At 47.1% G+C, this 15,879-nt stretch overlaps 1 protein-coding gene across 2 annotated transcripts in view; it reads right to left on the reverse strand.

The window, feature by feature from the left end:
- The window catches only part of CACNA1H (calcium voltage-gated channel subunit alpha1 H), a 231,630-nt gene that overhangs the window by 62,357 nt on the left and 153,394 nt on the right, over window positions 1–15,879 (reverse strand). For both annotated transcript variants that reach the window (XM_030483014.1, XM_030483013.1), the window contains exon 10: window positions 14,209–14,621. In XM_030483014.1, coding sequence (XP_030338874.1) covers window positions 14,209–14,621 — 413 coding nt within the window. The remainder of the gene's footprint in view (window positions 1–14,208; window positions 14,622–15,879) is intronic.

Below are 15,879 nucleotides of genomic sequence, written 5' to 3' on the forward strand. Positions count from 1 at the left end.
ACTAAAGTGGCAATTAAACCCATCCACAATGATCACAAAGAAACAGCAAAGGTGGAAAAGAGCCTGTGCTCTTTTGACTGGGAAGGAAGGCTTCTGGGTCCTGCTCCTTCAGGTGTGCCTTCACTAAGAGCCTGCTCTGATGCAGGTGAGCAACACTCTTCTGCTGGAGACAAGGGAATGAGTTGCTCCTCGGAGCTCATTGCCCTGTTTTAGCTTTAGAGCATGTGCAATACAGGCATTTAAACTTAGACACTTAAAAATAACAGCTACAATCACCATCATCCCTTTTGCTTCATGAGACAACAGCGATTTATTTGGCTAAGGCAAGAAAGGACAAGAGAGGTCAGAAAGGAGCTACAAGACAGAGCTGCCCTTCAGCACAGTCACATCACTTGGACATTGAACAAAGCAAAAGCCTGGAATTAAGGAATGGGAGCACAACCCAGCAGGAATGTTCAGCAACTCTTGTTCCTCCTCACATCAGCTCTTTGTATCTTACAGACAGTGACTGGATTATCACCTGGCAGAATTCCTCGATTTCAGTGGAACCACCACTGGGTTTGGAGATGTCCCAGAGCTTCCACATATTCACCTTCTTGCCAAAAACCCCCAATGAAATGAAATGATATTAAACCACCACCAACATTCACAGAGGACCAAGTAAGAAAATTCACAGCAACTAACTGTTCTTTTGCAATGTGTTTCTCTTGTAATACTTATTTCTAATGTTGGGGGAAGAACACAAAAGTCTGGAAAACAGGACTTCAAAATAAGGACATGACTTTCCATTGCATTTTTCTCATTCCTTTGGCAAGAAATATGCCTCACCCCCAAGCATGCCCTGGATTGCAGTATGTTGCTATTGTTATGGGAACAAAATGATTCAGTAAAAAAGAAGTTTAGTCACTCTGATTTTATATAATGAAATCAAATCACTGCTAAAAATAACTAAATTCAATTATATTATCTCTAATAACAGCAATGCTAATTCAAATTACTGTAATTCACTACTACTGCGAGGCTGCAGTGCCAAGCTGCAGAAGATGTAGGACTGCTGAACACCTGAGAGTAGAGACTCTCTCCCCAAGCTGGAGGAGAGAGTAAGCGTTGTATTTGGATGTATTTGGGTTTGGAGGTTGTCAGTTCAGCCTTGGTGTGTTGCGCAAAGAGGACTCCTATGCTACCACTAATCACAGTGCTAATGGCAACACTAATAACACCTCTCCAATCAGCAGCAGTGATGCTGCGAACGCCAAAGCGCTGCAATTATGCGCTGCTGTCATTTCAAGGGGAGCTGTGAGACAGAGAAAAGCAAAGGTAAAGGAGGCAGCACACTCCTCATTTATCATCTGGCAGTAATTGCCCTCCAGCAGATGTCTGGTTCAGGTGAAGGGGCAGGTAGCCCTTTCCCTTCTTCCTCCACATGACACCAGGCTGTGCCTGGCCCTTGTGCTATGCTCAGTGCTGCCTTGCCACAATGCCCCCCATCCTGATCCCACGCTGTGTGCAGGAATGATGTCAGGAGAAACCCTCCAAGCAGAGGAGATGAGCTCTGGCTCACTACACTGCCGGCTCCTCCACGACAGCTCGACCAACACCCCAGTCCCACTGAAGTGCCTGGCTCTGCCAACCCGCTGCCCACATCCTGCTTTCACCTAGGGAAAATCTGTCAGTGATGGCTCAAATCAAAGAAAAAGCGGATTTCATTCGCAGCCTTCCTCCACGCCACATTCAAGTTTTCCTCCTGGCAGCTTTTCACAATCCCTGCGTCGCTCTGACTAGCAGAACTGATGCTTCTCCCACAACAAGAGCCATGAGGAACAGGCACACAGGAAGGGCTGCTCTAACCAGCCCTCACAGCTGCGCCAGCAGCACAAGGGTTTTGATCCAGCTTCCTGCCCTGGGAGCAAGGCCAGCCAAGCCCTGTGGGAAAAGTAACCCCCAAGAGTAAGCCAAACTGATCCATAGCATCCAAACAGCTCTGTCAGTTCTCTCATGAAACAGGCAACACAAGGTTTTATTCGTAGGGAGTGGCAGTGAAAGAGAACTTAGTTGCAATCTCCAGTGTAGTGCCTTTAATAAACTAGTAAAGCTAAAACAACACTTTGCAATCAGTGAGCCCTTGAGAAAGCAACTGAGCTCAAAGATGTTTCTACCCTGATGGAAATCCCCCTCGTGGGTTTCCAGAATGCAGAGATCATGATGAAAAGCCGTCAAATTACTTTATTTCTTAGTCCCCAAATGTGCTAAGGGGCGGGATACACGGTGGATCTCAAGCAATTATTCGCTAAACATTTGGACTTGCTCAAATGCTCTTGCTTGAGAAGGTGACAAGTGTTTCCATGGCAATGAGCTATTGCCTTGGTGACCACGGACCTAGACTGGTGCTGCTAAACCTCTGCGACCTTTGGACATCTGAGCACAGCCAGGAGTTTCCTCCTTTGCTGTCAATGATGGTTTTGTTATTTCTGAGTCCATCCCTGTGGAAAAGTCACCTTAGGTGGTTGCGCTAGAGCCAGAGAAGCACAAATTACTACAGAGAAGCATCCTCTGCTCACGCCTGCCCCTCTGCCCAGCATTAACCTTTCTGTCAGTCAGGTGCAAACCAACCTTAGGTCCAATCCTGGCTATTCCTAAGCAGTGCTGAGCCTCAATCTCTAAACTAGAACATTAACGAGAGGTGGCACTGCACTTCATTAGCCCGTACATCAAAAGTACATTAATCTATATGCATTTAAACCTTTTAAGAGAGGTCAAACTGAGTCAGTTGTGTTAACAAGGTGAAGAAGTGAGCCTGCACAGAAAAAAGCAGCTTTGCACATAAACAGATCTCCTCCTAGTAAGAGATTTCTATGGAAGAGTAAAAAACGTGTCTGTCTCCTTCCAAAGAATCTTCAGATGAGCTTTGTGCTATCATAAAAGCATTCCCCTGGGCTTACAGAGAAGAAAATTGTTGTATCTCTGCCTTTGAGAACTTCTGCCTCTTTTCTTCCCAACTTTATCATTGAAACACACACTCCTTCTAAGCAACTGGCAGTCCAAAACCTGCTCCAACTGAACCATTACATTAGTTTCCTTTTCAATTTGCACAAAGCACTCTGCAATTCCAAAGTGGTTTCTATGGAGATGCTAAATAAAATGGGAACGGCACCTTCTGGGTGCTGAATTTGGTATGGAAAAACTTGGGTGAGCAGCAAACACTGGGAAAGAAGAGGGTGAGGAGTGAATTAGGGACCCAGAACACGACTGCTTACTCAGAGCTGCAGATAATGGGGGTAAGTTACAGCTTTGGCTGACAGGCGTTCACCAAAGTGACACACTGCAAAGAGTATCATGATGAGTTTAACTGCAGGCAATGGGGCAGTAATACAGGAGGGGACAGCCTGGCTGGTTTCCTTATGGTGACAACATGATGGGGACAAGGAGGGACGTGAGCATTTGCAAGGCAGGAGCAATCCTCACACATGAAGAGGTTTCTCAGAGAGCACTGGAGCTGCGTTTGGCTGCCTCTCAGAGCAGCTCCATCTCCTTCATCTACAAAGCTGGGCAGAGGAGTCCAAATCTTGCAACTTCCTACACAATCTATTTTAGAGTCTCAGAAACAAAAACAACACACAACAGGAAGGATGTGATTACTAGAAATACATCTGAACTCTCCCACACCCCAGCCTCATCAATCTTGAGGGCTTCACTGTTTGCATTGTTAAGACAGAGCTTTCACATCCCATTCCATCCGTATGGTCCTGCTGGATCAGAGCTCTGGGCTGCATCAGTGCCCAACTCCCTCAAAACCCATGCTAGGTCCCACTTTGGCTCTGCTCTGCTTTTCCCAGGCACTGAGTTGGACACAAAGACCTATAGGCATGGCTGAAACATCACATCTTGTGTTGGCAAAACTACCTTGAGCCACGTAGAGCCCAAACCTGAGTGTAACAACCCTAGAGAGACACAGCCACAAGCCTTCAGGCTCTAACAAGACCACCTATACCAGCTACACTATTCCCAAGTCTATTTGACATATTTCAGACCACAGTTCTGTTTAAACAAAGGCCAAAAGCTATTTTGCCTTATTTAAGCAAGTCTCCATTAAAATCAACCAGCCTGGTCTTCAAACTTCAGCCAGTGCACACACACAGGAGTAAGGGAGCTCACAGAAACAATGCAAATGTGGTGGTGGGGACTGAACAGCATGGTTCAGAGCACTTGCTCTTTGGAGGAGAGGCAGAGTATCTATTCCTTCAGCCCTGGTAATAGGACATCTGGTTTTAAGTGAACACACACAATAAATGGTATTGAGCACTGTCTACATCCTGGTGAGTGCTCCCCCCTGGGATTTGAACATATGGCTGCATGAAGTCTGGCTAGTGCCAACCTGATTCTTAAACTATTAGACTGTCCCCTCAGGCTCTGTATCCTGTATTTGCTGTGTATATTGTACAAAGGAAAAGAATTTGATTTGGGGTTTCAAGAATTTCAAACAAGGATATACAATTAAAGAAGTATTTGCTTCAGATGATGATAAATAACCCTGGACTGGAGAACCTCAGAAAATCTCTGCTCTTCACTCAGGTGTGATGACACAATTTCTTCTGCAGGGCTGTTTTACATGCTTTTCCCAGAGCCCAAACTTGTTAACCTTCATTTCACTGCGTGTCTGCAGAGGAGTGACAGTTGCAGCCATAAATACAGCATTTAGATTTCATGCTATAGTAAAAAATCAAGTCTGTACGAAACCCTCTGCTATTACACACAGACTAGCAAGGGGGGGGGGAAGGAGTGGGAGGAAACCTATAGCATTAAATCATTCCTGAAATACAAAAGGACTTCTGCAATCTCAGATGGGAAACAACCGCACCTCTGTTACCTGCAGGGTCAGTATCTGTCTGTTGGGCTCAGTCTGCCTATTCATCACTCACTTGCAGGTTAAACCCTGTTCCAGGAACAGGGAGAATCTGTGCAGGAGAAAGGAAGGAGAAGAGGCATGTCCTCAGCTATCAACCCCCCCACACTACAGCAAGGGAGCGATTCCTGCTACTTTGGGGGGGTATCTGTATATGCTGGTACTGTGGCAGTGGAAAGGAAGGGATGTAAACAACATAATTCCAGCCTGAACCTTAGGAGATCCCAGTGGCACCCTAAAGAGGGGACACAATAGGGAAAGAAGAGTGGGGAATGTGAAGAGGAATGGGAATGCTCTGTTGGATATCTTTGAAAAGTGTTTTGGTGGGTTATGTTGTCCTCAGAGGAAGTGAGGAGCCCATCTCTCACTCACCTCTGGCTCTGGGGGCTTTCAGAGGCACCCACAGCTCCTCAGCATAAACTGGGATTTCTGGCATTGAATTCCCCTGCACTTCCATGCTCTACAGTTCAGTCCCTTGTACTCTGGCACACGTATCAGCTCCTACCTGCCAGCACTCCAATGTACCATATTAGCAGTTCTGTTTTAAAGATATTCAAGATGCTCATCTCCTATTCTGGCAGCTTCAAGAGACCTTAGCACAACTGAGAGATCTTCTGCAATACAGCCCCCATAACACAGGCCATTTGCAAGGAGATATTTGCCCAGCAGCCCACACTGCCTTCAGATGCTCTGCCTGAAACTAACTTACACAAATGACTTTAAACTGTTTGTGCTTCCAGGCAGCAGTGACCAGGGATGAACAACGCTGACAGGGGTAAGTTTTGCCTCTGAACCCTTCACAAACAAAAGGAAAACTCTGATTCTCTCCCATATCCAGCAGCTCCCTGTGGTTTATTTCCTCTTACAGGTTGGATTTGGGGCAGGTCAGAGCTGTAAAGCTTCTGCCTTGACTCTGGATAGCTCTGAGAGCAAAGCACAGCTGGAGAACACAGAGCCAGGGCTTTGCTCCCCTGGTCCCATCACCAAGCTCCAGGTAGAGCTCCTAGGAGCAGCTAGTACACTCTGGCTTCATAAACCACCTCAATCCAATCTAACATTAAAGCATAGACAAGTCCATGTATAGTCATGCTGAGAGTCAAAGAACTACAGGATCCGTCTCTCTGCAGCAAAGTCAATTCCCTTTGGAGCATATAAAATAAATAAAACACTTCTCTTTCTGCTGCTTTCTCCAGGGGCACTATAGCAAAGTTCTAGATTTGTCTGTGCTACGGGACAAATACAGGTTTGAATTTGTACAGGCATCACGCAGGAGGGAAAACTGAGAGATGCCTTCATGGAGGGAAAGAAGCCAAGAGGTCTTCATGCCCCATCCTCCTCAGTGGCAGACTCCCTGCTCCAGCAGCTTTACCACTGATGCTACAAGGCCTGTGCACAGAGTGTTTTTCCCAAATTGGGAGTCAGGCTGTCTTTAAGGCTGTAAACCAGACAGAGCAAACAAAAATAGAGCTTTAAAAGAATGCATGCAGGCATGCCAAAGCTCCTTCAGTTTGGAGTACGAGTCTCACACTCCTTTCAGATGCAGCTCTCTTGCCCACCTTTCAAAAGCATTTATAAAAAAAGCATCCTGATCTCATAACAAAAGATCCAGGAGGAGGTTTCAAGGAGACATTTAAAGCTTCATTCATAATTCTGGAAAATCTCATTGTCCCAGCTGGAGAACCCTGGTTAAAACGTGAGGAAAATTCATGGCTCAGGTTGACAGCAGCAGTAAACGTACTTGTTCATTTCCTTGCAGTGGTGGTTCTCCTCTGGTGGAAGGAGGCACATTACTACCCTGAGCATCTTTAACCCTCTGCCTGCTGCTAGGGACGGCCTCTCAGCTCTGAGGTACTCAGAAAAGGCCAGTGTACAGGACACCTCAGCAATGCCACTGAATCTCCACGCAGAGCCTTCTAAGTTGCCATCATTTCATAGGCACTGCCAAATACTAACCCCTGCTTTGCTCTCAGGTATGGCATGACTGTCTCCTCTGCCCCTTCCTGATATTTTCTCAGTTATATCTATCTTTAAGTCTTTCTGTATCTTCCAGGTTGACAGAGAAAGCATCCACAGGGAGTGACTGGAAATGCACAAAAGTACTAAACATGACTATTTTCTTTGCCTCCTAACAGTTGGAAACCACCAATCTATAGACGCCATTAGTCCTTGGCACAGCACCATCATATACCACCACACTCATCCTCCTATCTGCATATGCCCTTGTGTTACACTCCTGTTGCATTTGGTTTGAATTTGAGCTGTAAACTCAATTTCACAGAGTCTACCTGCAACCTCCAGGCATAAAAATCAGTGCCAGAAGTGCGATGTTCTGTTTCCATTTCCACTGTTATTATTACTTGTAATAACATCTATCAGGCCCTGCCTGGGAGCCCCACATAGAGGGGGTGATGTACACAGAACAAAATGCAATCCTTGTCTTGTGGAACAGAAAATCCAAGAAGACAAAAGGTGGGTGCTGACAGACAGGGGAAGTGTAAGGAAACGAAGAGACAGCCTCAGCTAATATGGGAGATGGCATTCCTGGTAGACCAGCAGCTGCATCCTCCCTGGAGCTCCCGAGACAATCCAAGCTGCTCCTTGCTTCCTGCCACTTCAGGGCATGATCCTCTCCAAGCTTTGCCTAAGCACGTTTTCCTGCCCTCATCACTTGGTTTGGCTGTCTCAGTCTTTTGCATTTCCTCCTCTGCTGTTCTCTGCTAACCCTCTCTTGTCCCTGCAGCCCAGCTGCCTTTCATGAAGGCAGTCAGAAGGCTGGCAAGCTGCTGCCATGTGCAGTACCAAAGCCACACAGGCTGCTCAGAGGGACCTGACTAGGGCTCTGCATGTTGCCTGCAGGCACCACAATGTCTCTGGAGCCACTGATCACAGCTGCCATGAACCAAATGCTCGAGCTCTTCCTCCAACTTGTATCTTGTCATTGCTCAGGCACCGGCTACAAAGGCTTTGGAGCATGGAGCGTGCTCATCCCAAGGCCTGCTTACCTGATCAAAGCCAACCTCCCTCTCACCAAACCCACTCCCAGATGAAAAGCATTCAGCTGACAGCCAGCAGGAAGGCACAGGCTCAATGCAACACCACACTCTTTGTTTGTAAAAGCCACCTACTCCATTACAGGCCCCCCTCTCACTGCAGTTTCCCTTTGCAGAAAGTGAACACCCTGCTGCCCAGCTGTGTCAAGCCTCCCTGCCTCGGAGCACATTAGAGCCATTGTCAGCACAACATTTGAAGCTGGCTGCCCGTGGCTGTGATTTACGCACATTTCTGTGATGAAATGCAGCTGGCAAGTGCACTCTGCTTTCATTCTTGGGGCTATATTACACTTGGTTTATTTTACCTGCCAGTTGAAATGCAAACAATCTGTCTACCTTCTATATATAGTCACCCGTTGCCATCATGTATGTTTATGAAGCATGGGGCTTTCATGGATTCAGTCTTGGAAGCCTTTCAGGGCACCGTGACTCTCAGCTGACTCACTGCATGACCCAGATAGAAGAAACATGTTTAGTGGGTCCTGCACAGTGTGGCTCTGCTACTGGTGCTGTGCAGCTCTCCAGTCTCCTTGCAACAACTTATGCTGGGAAGCACATTACTATCACCTGCTTAAGAAGTCTCATCTTGGCAGAGAGCAGATGTGATTTATACGGCCAATCCCTCAACACAAAGAACAACTAATGGCGTAAGTGAGGGGAAGGAACTAACCATTGGTGGTAGTAAAACATGCCTACAGTTCCACAGGGAATTTCCTAATATTCTTCCCTAGGCTAATGAACACATCTATAGGAACCAGCTCAGACTGCAAACTTCCTTTGCAATGCCTAGCTCTGCTGTTCTCCTGATCTCCCCTGACTGCTCAGTATGTCAGCACTCAAATGAGTTATTACACTCAGTTTCTGCACTCTGGAGAGGTGCTGTTCCTGTCTGGTAGGAGGCAGAGGAATAGAAGGATCTCTAGTAGGCTTTCCCTTATATAGTAAAAAAAAATATACCAAGAACATACAATCCAACAGAAGGAAAACAGAAGAGTGGAGGAGTCAGTTAAATTACAAAAGAGAGCAAGAGGGAGAAAAGTCTCCATGAACAGAACTCATGGTAGGCTCTCCGTAGGATGTGATTTATACCCTTTGCCATGACAGCAGACAATGATCTAGCCCTGAGCCAGGGCACCTGGCTTTTAGCAGCAAACATTTGCCATCACTTCATACCATCTTGCCTCTGATCCTTGATTCCCTCTAACAGAGGAATGATACCTTGCCAGGTGTAAACGCTCCACGTCTGAGCTGCTGCTGGCTCTGAGCAGAAGCCTTGCAGCCTGAACTGTGCAGAGGGGCTGCCAGAACTGCTACCAGCTTTGTTAACATCCTGACACAGCAGCTGTCTGCAGAAAAGGGGGACTAGATAAAGGTGATGTGATCTTGGGACACAGAAGAGGATGGGAAACACTTCTCTCTTCCCCAAGGTCACCAGACAAAGCCCTTCCCTCCCAAGAGGCAGAGAGAGAATTCAGGTTATCACAAGTTGTTTGTTGAATGAGGCAAGTTTCTGTTGCTCTGCTCAGGAGTCCCACTGTGTGGGGTCCTACCAAACCAACACTTGATGAAGACCATCTACTTACTGCTGGGACCTCAAGAGGAGGAGCAGGCATCCAGCTGACAAAGCCCAAACACATAAACCAAAGGACTACTGCGGGCAGAAGGAGTCTCACATCATTTATGCAATAAGCACAAACACATTGGGCTGAACTTTCACACCCCGGGCTGGGCTGGGGGAATCTGTTTGCTTCAAGTCCAGCCAATGTGTCAGTTCTTAAAACTGGATCATGCAAGTTGGAAGAGCAAACAAGTTTTGCTAGCTGAAAGTGAGAATCTCAGATCAGGATCATATTTTATTGACTCACAACTCAAAAGGAATTTAAGCAATTTGCTTCAACCACTGCTGAAAGATTCTCCTCTGCTTTGTGACTAAGTGCTGAGCTTTCCACGCCAAAGCAATTTTTCAAGCCAAAATTGACAAATGCTAAAGGAGAACGTCACTAGAGAAGCTGGTTGCTACCTTAAATCACACAGAATTACTTTTACTCCATAAGAATAAAATGTGCTACTCAGAACCAATATTCTCTTACACTGATAAGCCATGGGCTGCTGGGTGCTCACCAAGGTCAGCTCCAACTGCTCCAAAGGCAGCTGCTCTGAACAAAACATGCCATGGCTGAGGGATCAGAAAAGCAATTAAAAGCTCTTTGAACAGCAATAGCTTAGAACAAATACTAATTTGTACTTTTTTTCTGAGAAGTGAATACAAAATAGCATTTCCAGTGCCATTTGATGTAAATTGAGCTTTTTATGTGGAATCATTACAAGTATCAACAGCTACTTCTGCAAATTCCTCTGGGAAGCCAAGTGGGGGTTTCTCCTCACAACTTAAACCAGAGGTCCTCATGGACGAATTCAGAGCTCATCCTTCTGCAGATATAACATTAGCATCTCTCTTGGACAAATGAACAGGAATTTGTCCTTGTACTGGACAATCAGGGAGCCGGGAATCAAGGCAGAACAAAGAAACAGCAATGATTTCTTCAGACCAGTCAAGTGAAGCACGCACAGGAGCTGACTCTGGGACAAAAAGGCATCAGCTTTTAGTGGCAGAGAGGCATTTGGAAACAACAGCTCCTGAAACAGGACCTGCCTGCACCAGGCATTTCTCCCCACTGCCCCAAAGGCATGGCAGAGGTCATGCTTTTGGAGTGCACTGTTCCTGCTTGGTTGCTGCAGTGCCGTGGCACATTCTCGGATACTCTGGAGAATTGTCAGCTGCACTGAATGCGTACCAAATCATCTGATGTACTGACATTGCCTGGAAGATTAATGCAAAGATTGCCTTCTTCTTTGTACTTGGCTTTCCTTATCTGTGGGAGTGCTTATTTGTGCTGGAGAGAAACAAATAAACGAGTAAAGCACAAGGAGGAGGGGGAAAAGAAACAGGGAACTCCAAACCAGGCAATTAACCTTTGAAATACAACTTTTGCTGCTGCTAACTAAGAGCATCCTGTAAACTCCTAATCACCAGCTGTGTCCAACATGGCAGTTGGAGCCAGAACTGGTGTTACATGCTCTGCAGGATTGCTGCTAGTAACTGAAGTCCCAAAGAAACTTGTTTTCAATCATCAGCTGCCTCCTGCTACCTGGATCTCCTGCCACAACCTGGCTGTGCTGCCATGAAATCCTCAATATGCCTCTGAGGAGAGCAGCACTGCCAAAGGACAGCTCTGTTCAAAGCAGTTCTAGCATCAACTCATCTTTCCCAGGAGTCTGGTAGCTGCTGCAGGAGTCATGCCCTTAGCCACAGGACAGGACCCTGCCTAAAAGGGCAGGGATTAAATTAAGTGCATTAAATTATTAATAATAAATTGATAAATCATTAATAAATTATTATGATCAAATTAAATAAAGCTATGTGCTGGTAGAGTAACCATGTGAGCAGACTGCTGCAAGCTTCAAATTCCCATAAAAACACATACTGAAGCCTTGAGGGGACTTGGACATAGACAGGTCTCTGATGCATTGACATACCATCCAGGACTGCAGCAGTGCAGACACAGATCACCTTCCTGTTTTGCCAGCCAAGTTCTGCTACTACACAACATACCCCTTTGCCCTGTGGCTACAAGCAGTAAAGCCCACTGAGTTTTGCCTCCAGGCTGGCACCTTGCAACCTCGATTTCCTCACCCAGAAGATACGGACAATAATGCTCGATTGCCTGAAGAGGGCTCTGTGAGACTTCTCTGCAGAGCGCTGCTATGTCCCAGGGTGAAAGGCAGGATAACACACCAAGGACTAGCACTCCTCTATCTTCCACACCATATGTTGTTCAGTACCCTCCAGCCCCTCCCACACACGCAGAGGATTGATGCCTTGGCTTTGAAAAGCACTTGGGGAATGGCCTCCAGGTTTGCCCTCAGGAGATGGAGGAGAATATGGTAACACCCACGGCTGGTTAACAGTCTGGAGAAAGGCTCACATCTTGTAACACCTGCTCTGATCAGAGGTGCAGAGTGACTGGGCAGCATCCATCATGCAGTAACCAGAAAGCAGTGATTAAACTCTTTTTTCCTGGCCAGGATCATGGCATACCCAAACCCAGCCATTCTCACCTCCCCTCCGACCCAGCACCACGCTGTGGGTTCGTGGCAGCTTCACTCAGCTCTTACTCATCTCCACACAAAGCCAGCCCCTCACTCTAAGTCTTCCAAGTCAGTTCTCACATGCGGAAGGCTGCAGGGTCTGAAATCACTTCACTTTGCTCACAGAAGCCCCAGATTTTCATGCCACACACTCTGGGAGCCTAGAGCCATTTTCTATCGCTTTCGAATAGTGCCCCAGCCTCTGGCAATGCCAGAGGTCACTCTGTTGACAGGACCGTGCTTGGGTAAGGTGTTTCAAAGCTGGGCTTTGACAGCTCCACGCTCATTATCCCCACTGCGACCAGAGACACTTTGCAGTCAGGCACGTGGAGGAACTTTAACAGGTTTCACTTCAAAATTCCTCCCTTTTTATTGGGCCCACGCTGGGCAGTGCCTGTGAGCAAAGCTGGCAGGAGGCTGATGTTCCGTAGCCAAAAGCTTCAGAATCTTTATTGCCATTGGCTTTGAGATGGTTTAAAGCAAATCTTCTACAAGGTAAAATCCAATATAAACCTGCCGGCTACAGTTTTCCTTTGTTAGCAGCAAGGATGTAATTATCATAATTTGCCTTTATATGAGTGATTGTGGGCAGACTCTCTGTGATCCCTGGGCTTTCTCACTGCAGCCTGCCTAGGGTTTTCCCCCAGCACCCGTCATGGCAATATCCAAGGACTGACAAAGCTGTATCTGCCTGACAAAAGAGTATCCATGCAGAAATGGAGCTGCTGTGATGAATGAATGGTCTATTCAAAGGCTACTGACAAGGTATATTTCCTAGTTTTAAAACTTGTTGTGGAACAACTAACCAGACAGAAAGCTGAAAGCGACAGCTATTTCTTTGTTGGGTTTGGACTCTCTCTGCTGTAAGTGTGAACTAATTTATTGTTGCCCGGCTGAGGTTCATGTGTTTTAGCTGAGTACTTGCTTTTCTGAAAGAAAACATCTCAGACAGCACAGAATATGGGGGTTTAAAGTACACGAGTGGAGAGAAAATAAAGCAGCAGCACTCTGGAGGATTGTTTGCCATGGTTCCAAGCAGGACTTAATGCTGGGAAATGGAGAAGAAAATGAGAGCCTCTTTGTCCTGCACCTTCGGATGCACTTTGCTACTCTGTCTGCCTTTCCTCCTCACTCCTGAGCAGACAAACCAAGGCAAAGAGGAGGAATAGCTTTATAAATAGCCTTGACCTGGTCCTGATCTTGCAATAGAGATTTTGGGGGAGCAGTGGATGAACCTTTGACTATCCGTCTCACAGAAGATCAGTATGAGGATTTCCTGGCCTCACTGGGATGCATTTCCTGCACCTGATACGGAGGTGGCACAAGAAATTCCAGAGTATATCCTGAGAAAACAGTTGGAAGTAACCAGTTTGTCCAAGAACAAAAAGCTCAGAAAAGCATAGCTTTCCCCAGAGTGATGAACTGGAGATACTCAGATGACTCACGTCCCTCTCCCATTGCACAGCCCCTCGAGCTCCCATCAGCCAGCAACAAGGACAAGCTGTCCTCAGCTGTCAGCACCGGTTTCAGCCATCACCATGTTCAGACTAATACTGGGAACAGCATGATTTCTCTTTCCTCCTTCTAAACACTTAAAAAAAAAGACCTACTTGCACCCTAGAAGATCAAATCACAACTTTTGAAGCCTTCAGGGAGAAACGTTTTTCTCCTTTGTTGCTTTTAGCATTGCCTGACAGTTTAAGTCTTCATCTAAAGGTCCAAGATCAAAGAAGAAACTTCTGCATGAGTTATTTGCACTACAAGGTCCACTGTGCACCACTACCAGACCGCAAGGGTGCTTCCACCAGAACAACTCACATTTGTATGAATAATTCACAGCAGACAAGCAGCCAGGCTTCGAGCTGCCATGATCTAACACACACATGGAAACTCTCCACACCTCAGCAGCGCTGCCAACCACCTTCCAAGGCTTTTCACACACAGAAGGATGCTCCTGCTCATGACGCATCTGCAGGATCAAATCCTCAGCCCCATTTAGTGTTTCCAAAGTGCTTGCTGCTCCTCTGGCATAGCTTTAACAGTCACCCCAAAACACCACACTATGAGCACTGAAACCCTCAAGGCTCTTCAGGCCAGTCGCACACTCACCTGCTCGTGGTACTCGATGCCCATGCTCAGCGTGTTGATGAGAATGGCTATCATAATCCCCCGGTTGAAGTACTTGCTCTCCACAATCCTCTTCAGCTTGCTGCCAAAAGCCTTCCACAGGCGGGTGACCTTGTTTCTCTCCTTGGGCTTTTTCTTCTTCCTCCTCCTCCTGCTCCGCTGCTGCTGGAGCTGGTCTCTGTGATCACCATGCCGCAGGTCCTGGGTGAACTCGTAGACGCCATTGCTGTCAGAGTCACAGCTATCAGACTCACTGAAGGCAAACTCGGGGTCCTCCAGGAGGCTGGCGCAGAAGGGGCAGTCCTGCAGCTCGCAGGTCAGCGTGCCGCCCGGCGGGCTGGGCAGCGGGCAGGCTGCGCTCAGCCCCGACAGCCGGCTGGGCGTCCGCCGCAGACCTGCAAGGGGAAACACGCACCATGAGCCACCTCACACCTCAACATGGCGCACAGCCCCGTTTCCCGCCTTGCGTGGCGCTGGGCTTGTCCAGAGCAGAGCAGCTTCTGCCACATCCTCAAATAATACCTTGATACACCCTTTAACCGTCCATCTTACCAAGAAGTTCTTGCTTTACATCATTTTTCCCTCTCCCCAAGCCTTAACACCCACCCTCTAAATCCCCTCCATGGACACGGCGCTGAGGGACCGCTCTCCACAGCGCTCAGCAGCCATTTTGTGCTCTGCTGCTGAGGGACAACTGACTGGCACACCTCTCGCTTTCAATTAGTTTTGATTATCTCTGACCAGGCTAACATCATTAGTGGTGATCTGAGCACTATCAAGCTGTTACACCCAATTTAGCTTGTGCTTCCATTTAGCTAATAATGAGGAGGGAAAGGGAGAAATGGTCCAAAGGTGGCTACAGACTATGGATCACAGCTCGGGAGAGTCACGTAGTCCCTTCAGTCTCCTTCGTTCCTCCTTCAGCCTTTAATAAAGCTCGGGTGTATTCTTTGCTGGAGGCAAAGTGAGCATTCAGGGCGTCTTAAAATCAAACGCGTTGCCACATGTTCTGTGGTGTGAGGAGAAATGCTGACTGCCCTCACAGAGCCTGGGTACAGCGGTGGTATGGACAAGTGTGACAAGAATGGCTTGGGTGGAACAAGAGCTGGGTTTTATTTCTTCACATTTAAGAATTCTTAGTTTCCTCCTATTTAGGAACCAGGTATTAATGACAGAAAAAACACCCAACATGAACACAATACCATGAGCATGAGATCCTTCCTATAAAATGCCATTCAAGCATCAACAAAAGCTTTCCTTGAGATGCAGGGAAATAGGGTGAGGGGACGGTTTTCCCCTCTAACATGCCCCTATCTGGAGGTTGGATGGGGATACGTGGATCGGTTTTGGGGAGACCAAGCAAAAGGCAATGGATGCTTCTGGTTCTGGGCCCAGGAGCTTGGAGCTCTCCCAGCAGTAATGCTGCTGATTTCAGCCACTCCTGGCTGAGTACATCTTTAAGGAGAAGGCAGCACCCCATTAGCTTGAAAACTGGGTTGAGACAAGAGTCAAAATATCTTTTCCTTGCCTGAATGTCACTCAGATGATCACTGGCCTTCAAAACAGCCTTGCAGGAGAGGACTGTCCTCCTCCTGGTCACTATGCCAAGGGCACCAGGAGGATCAGAAGTCTTTGCCCCCTTACTCAAGCTTC

Source organism: Strigops habroptila, chromosome 4 (assembly GCF_004027225.2).
Source record: "Strigops habroptila isolate Jane chromosome 4, bStrHab1.2.pri, whole genome shotgun sequence".
Classification (NCBI taxonomy): domain Eukaryota; kingdom Metazoa; phylum Chordata; class Aves; order Psittaciformes; family Psittacidae; genus Strigops; species Strigops habroptila.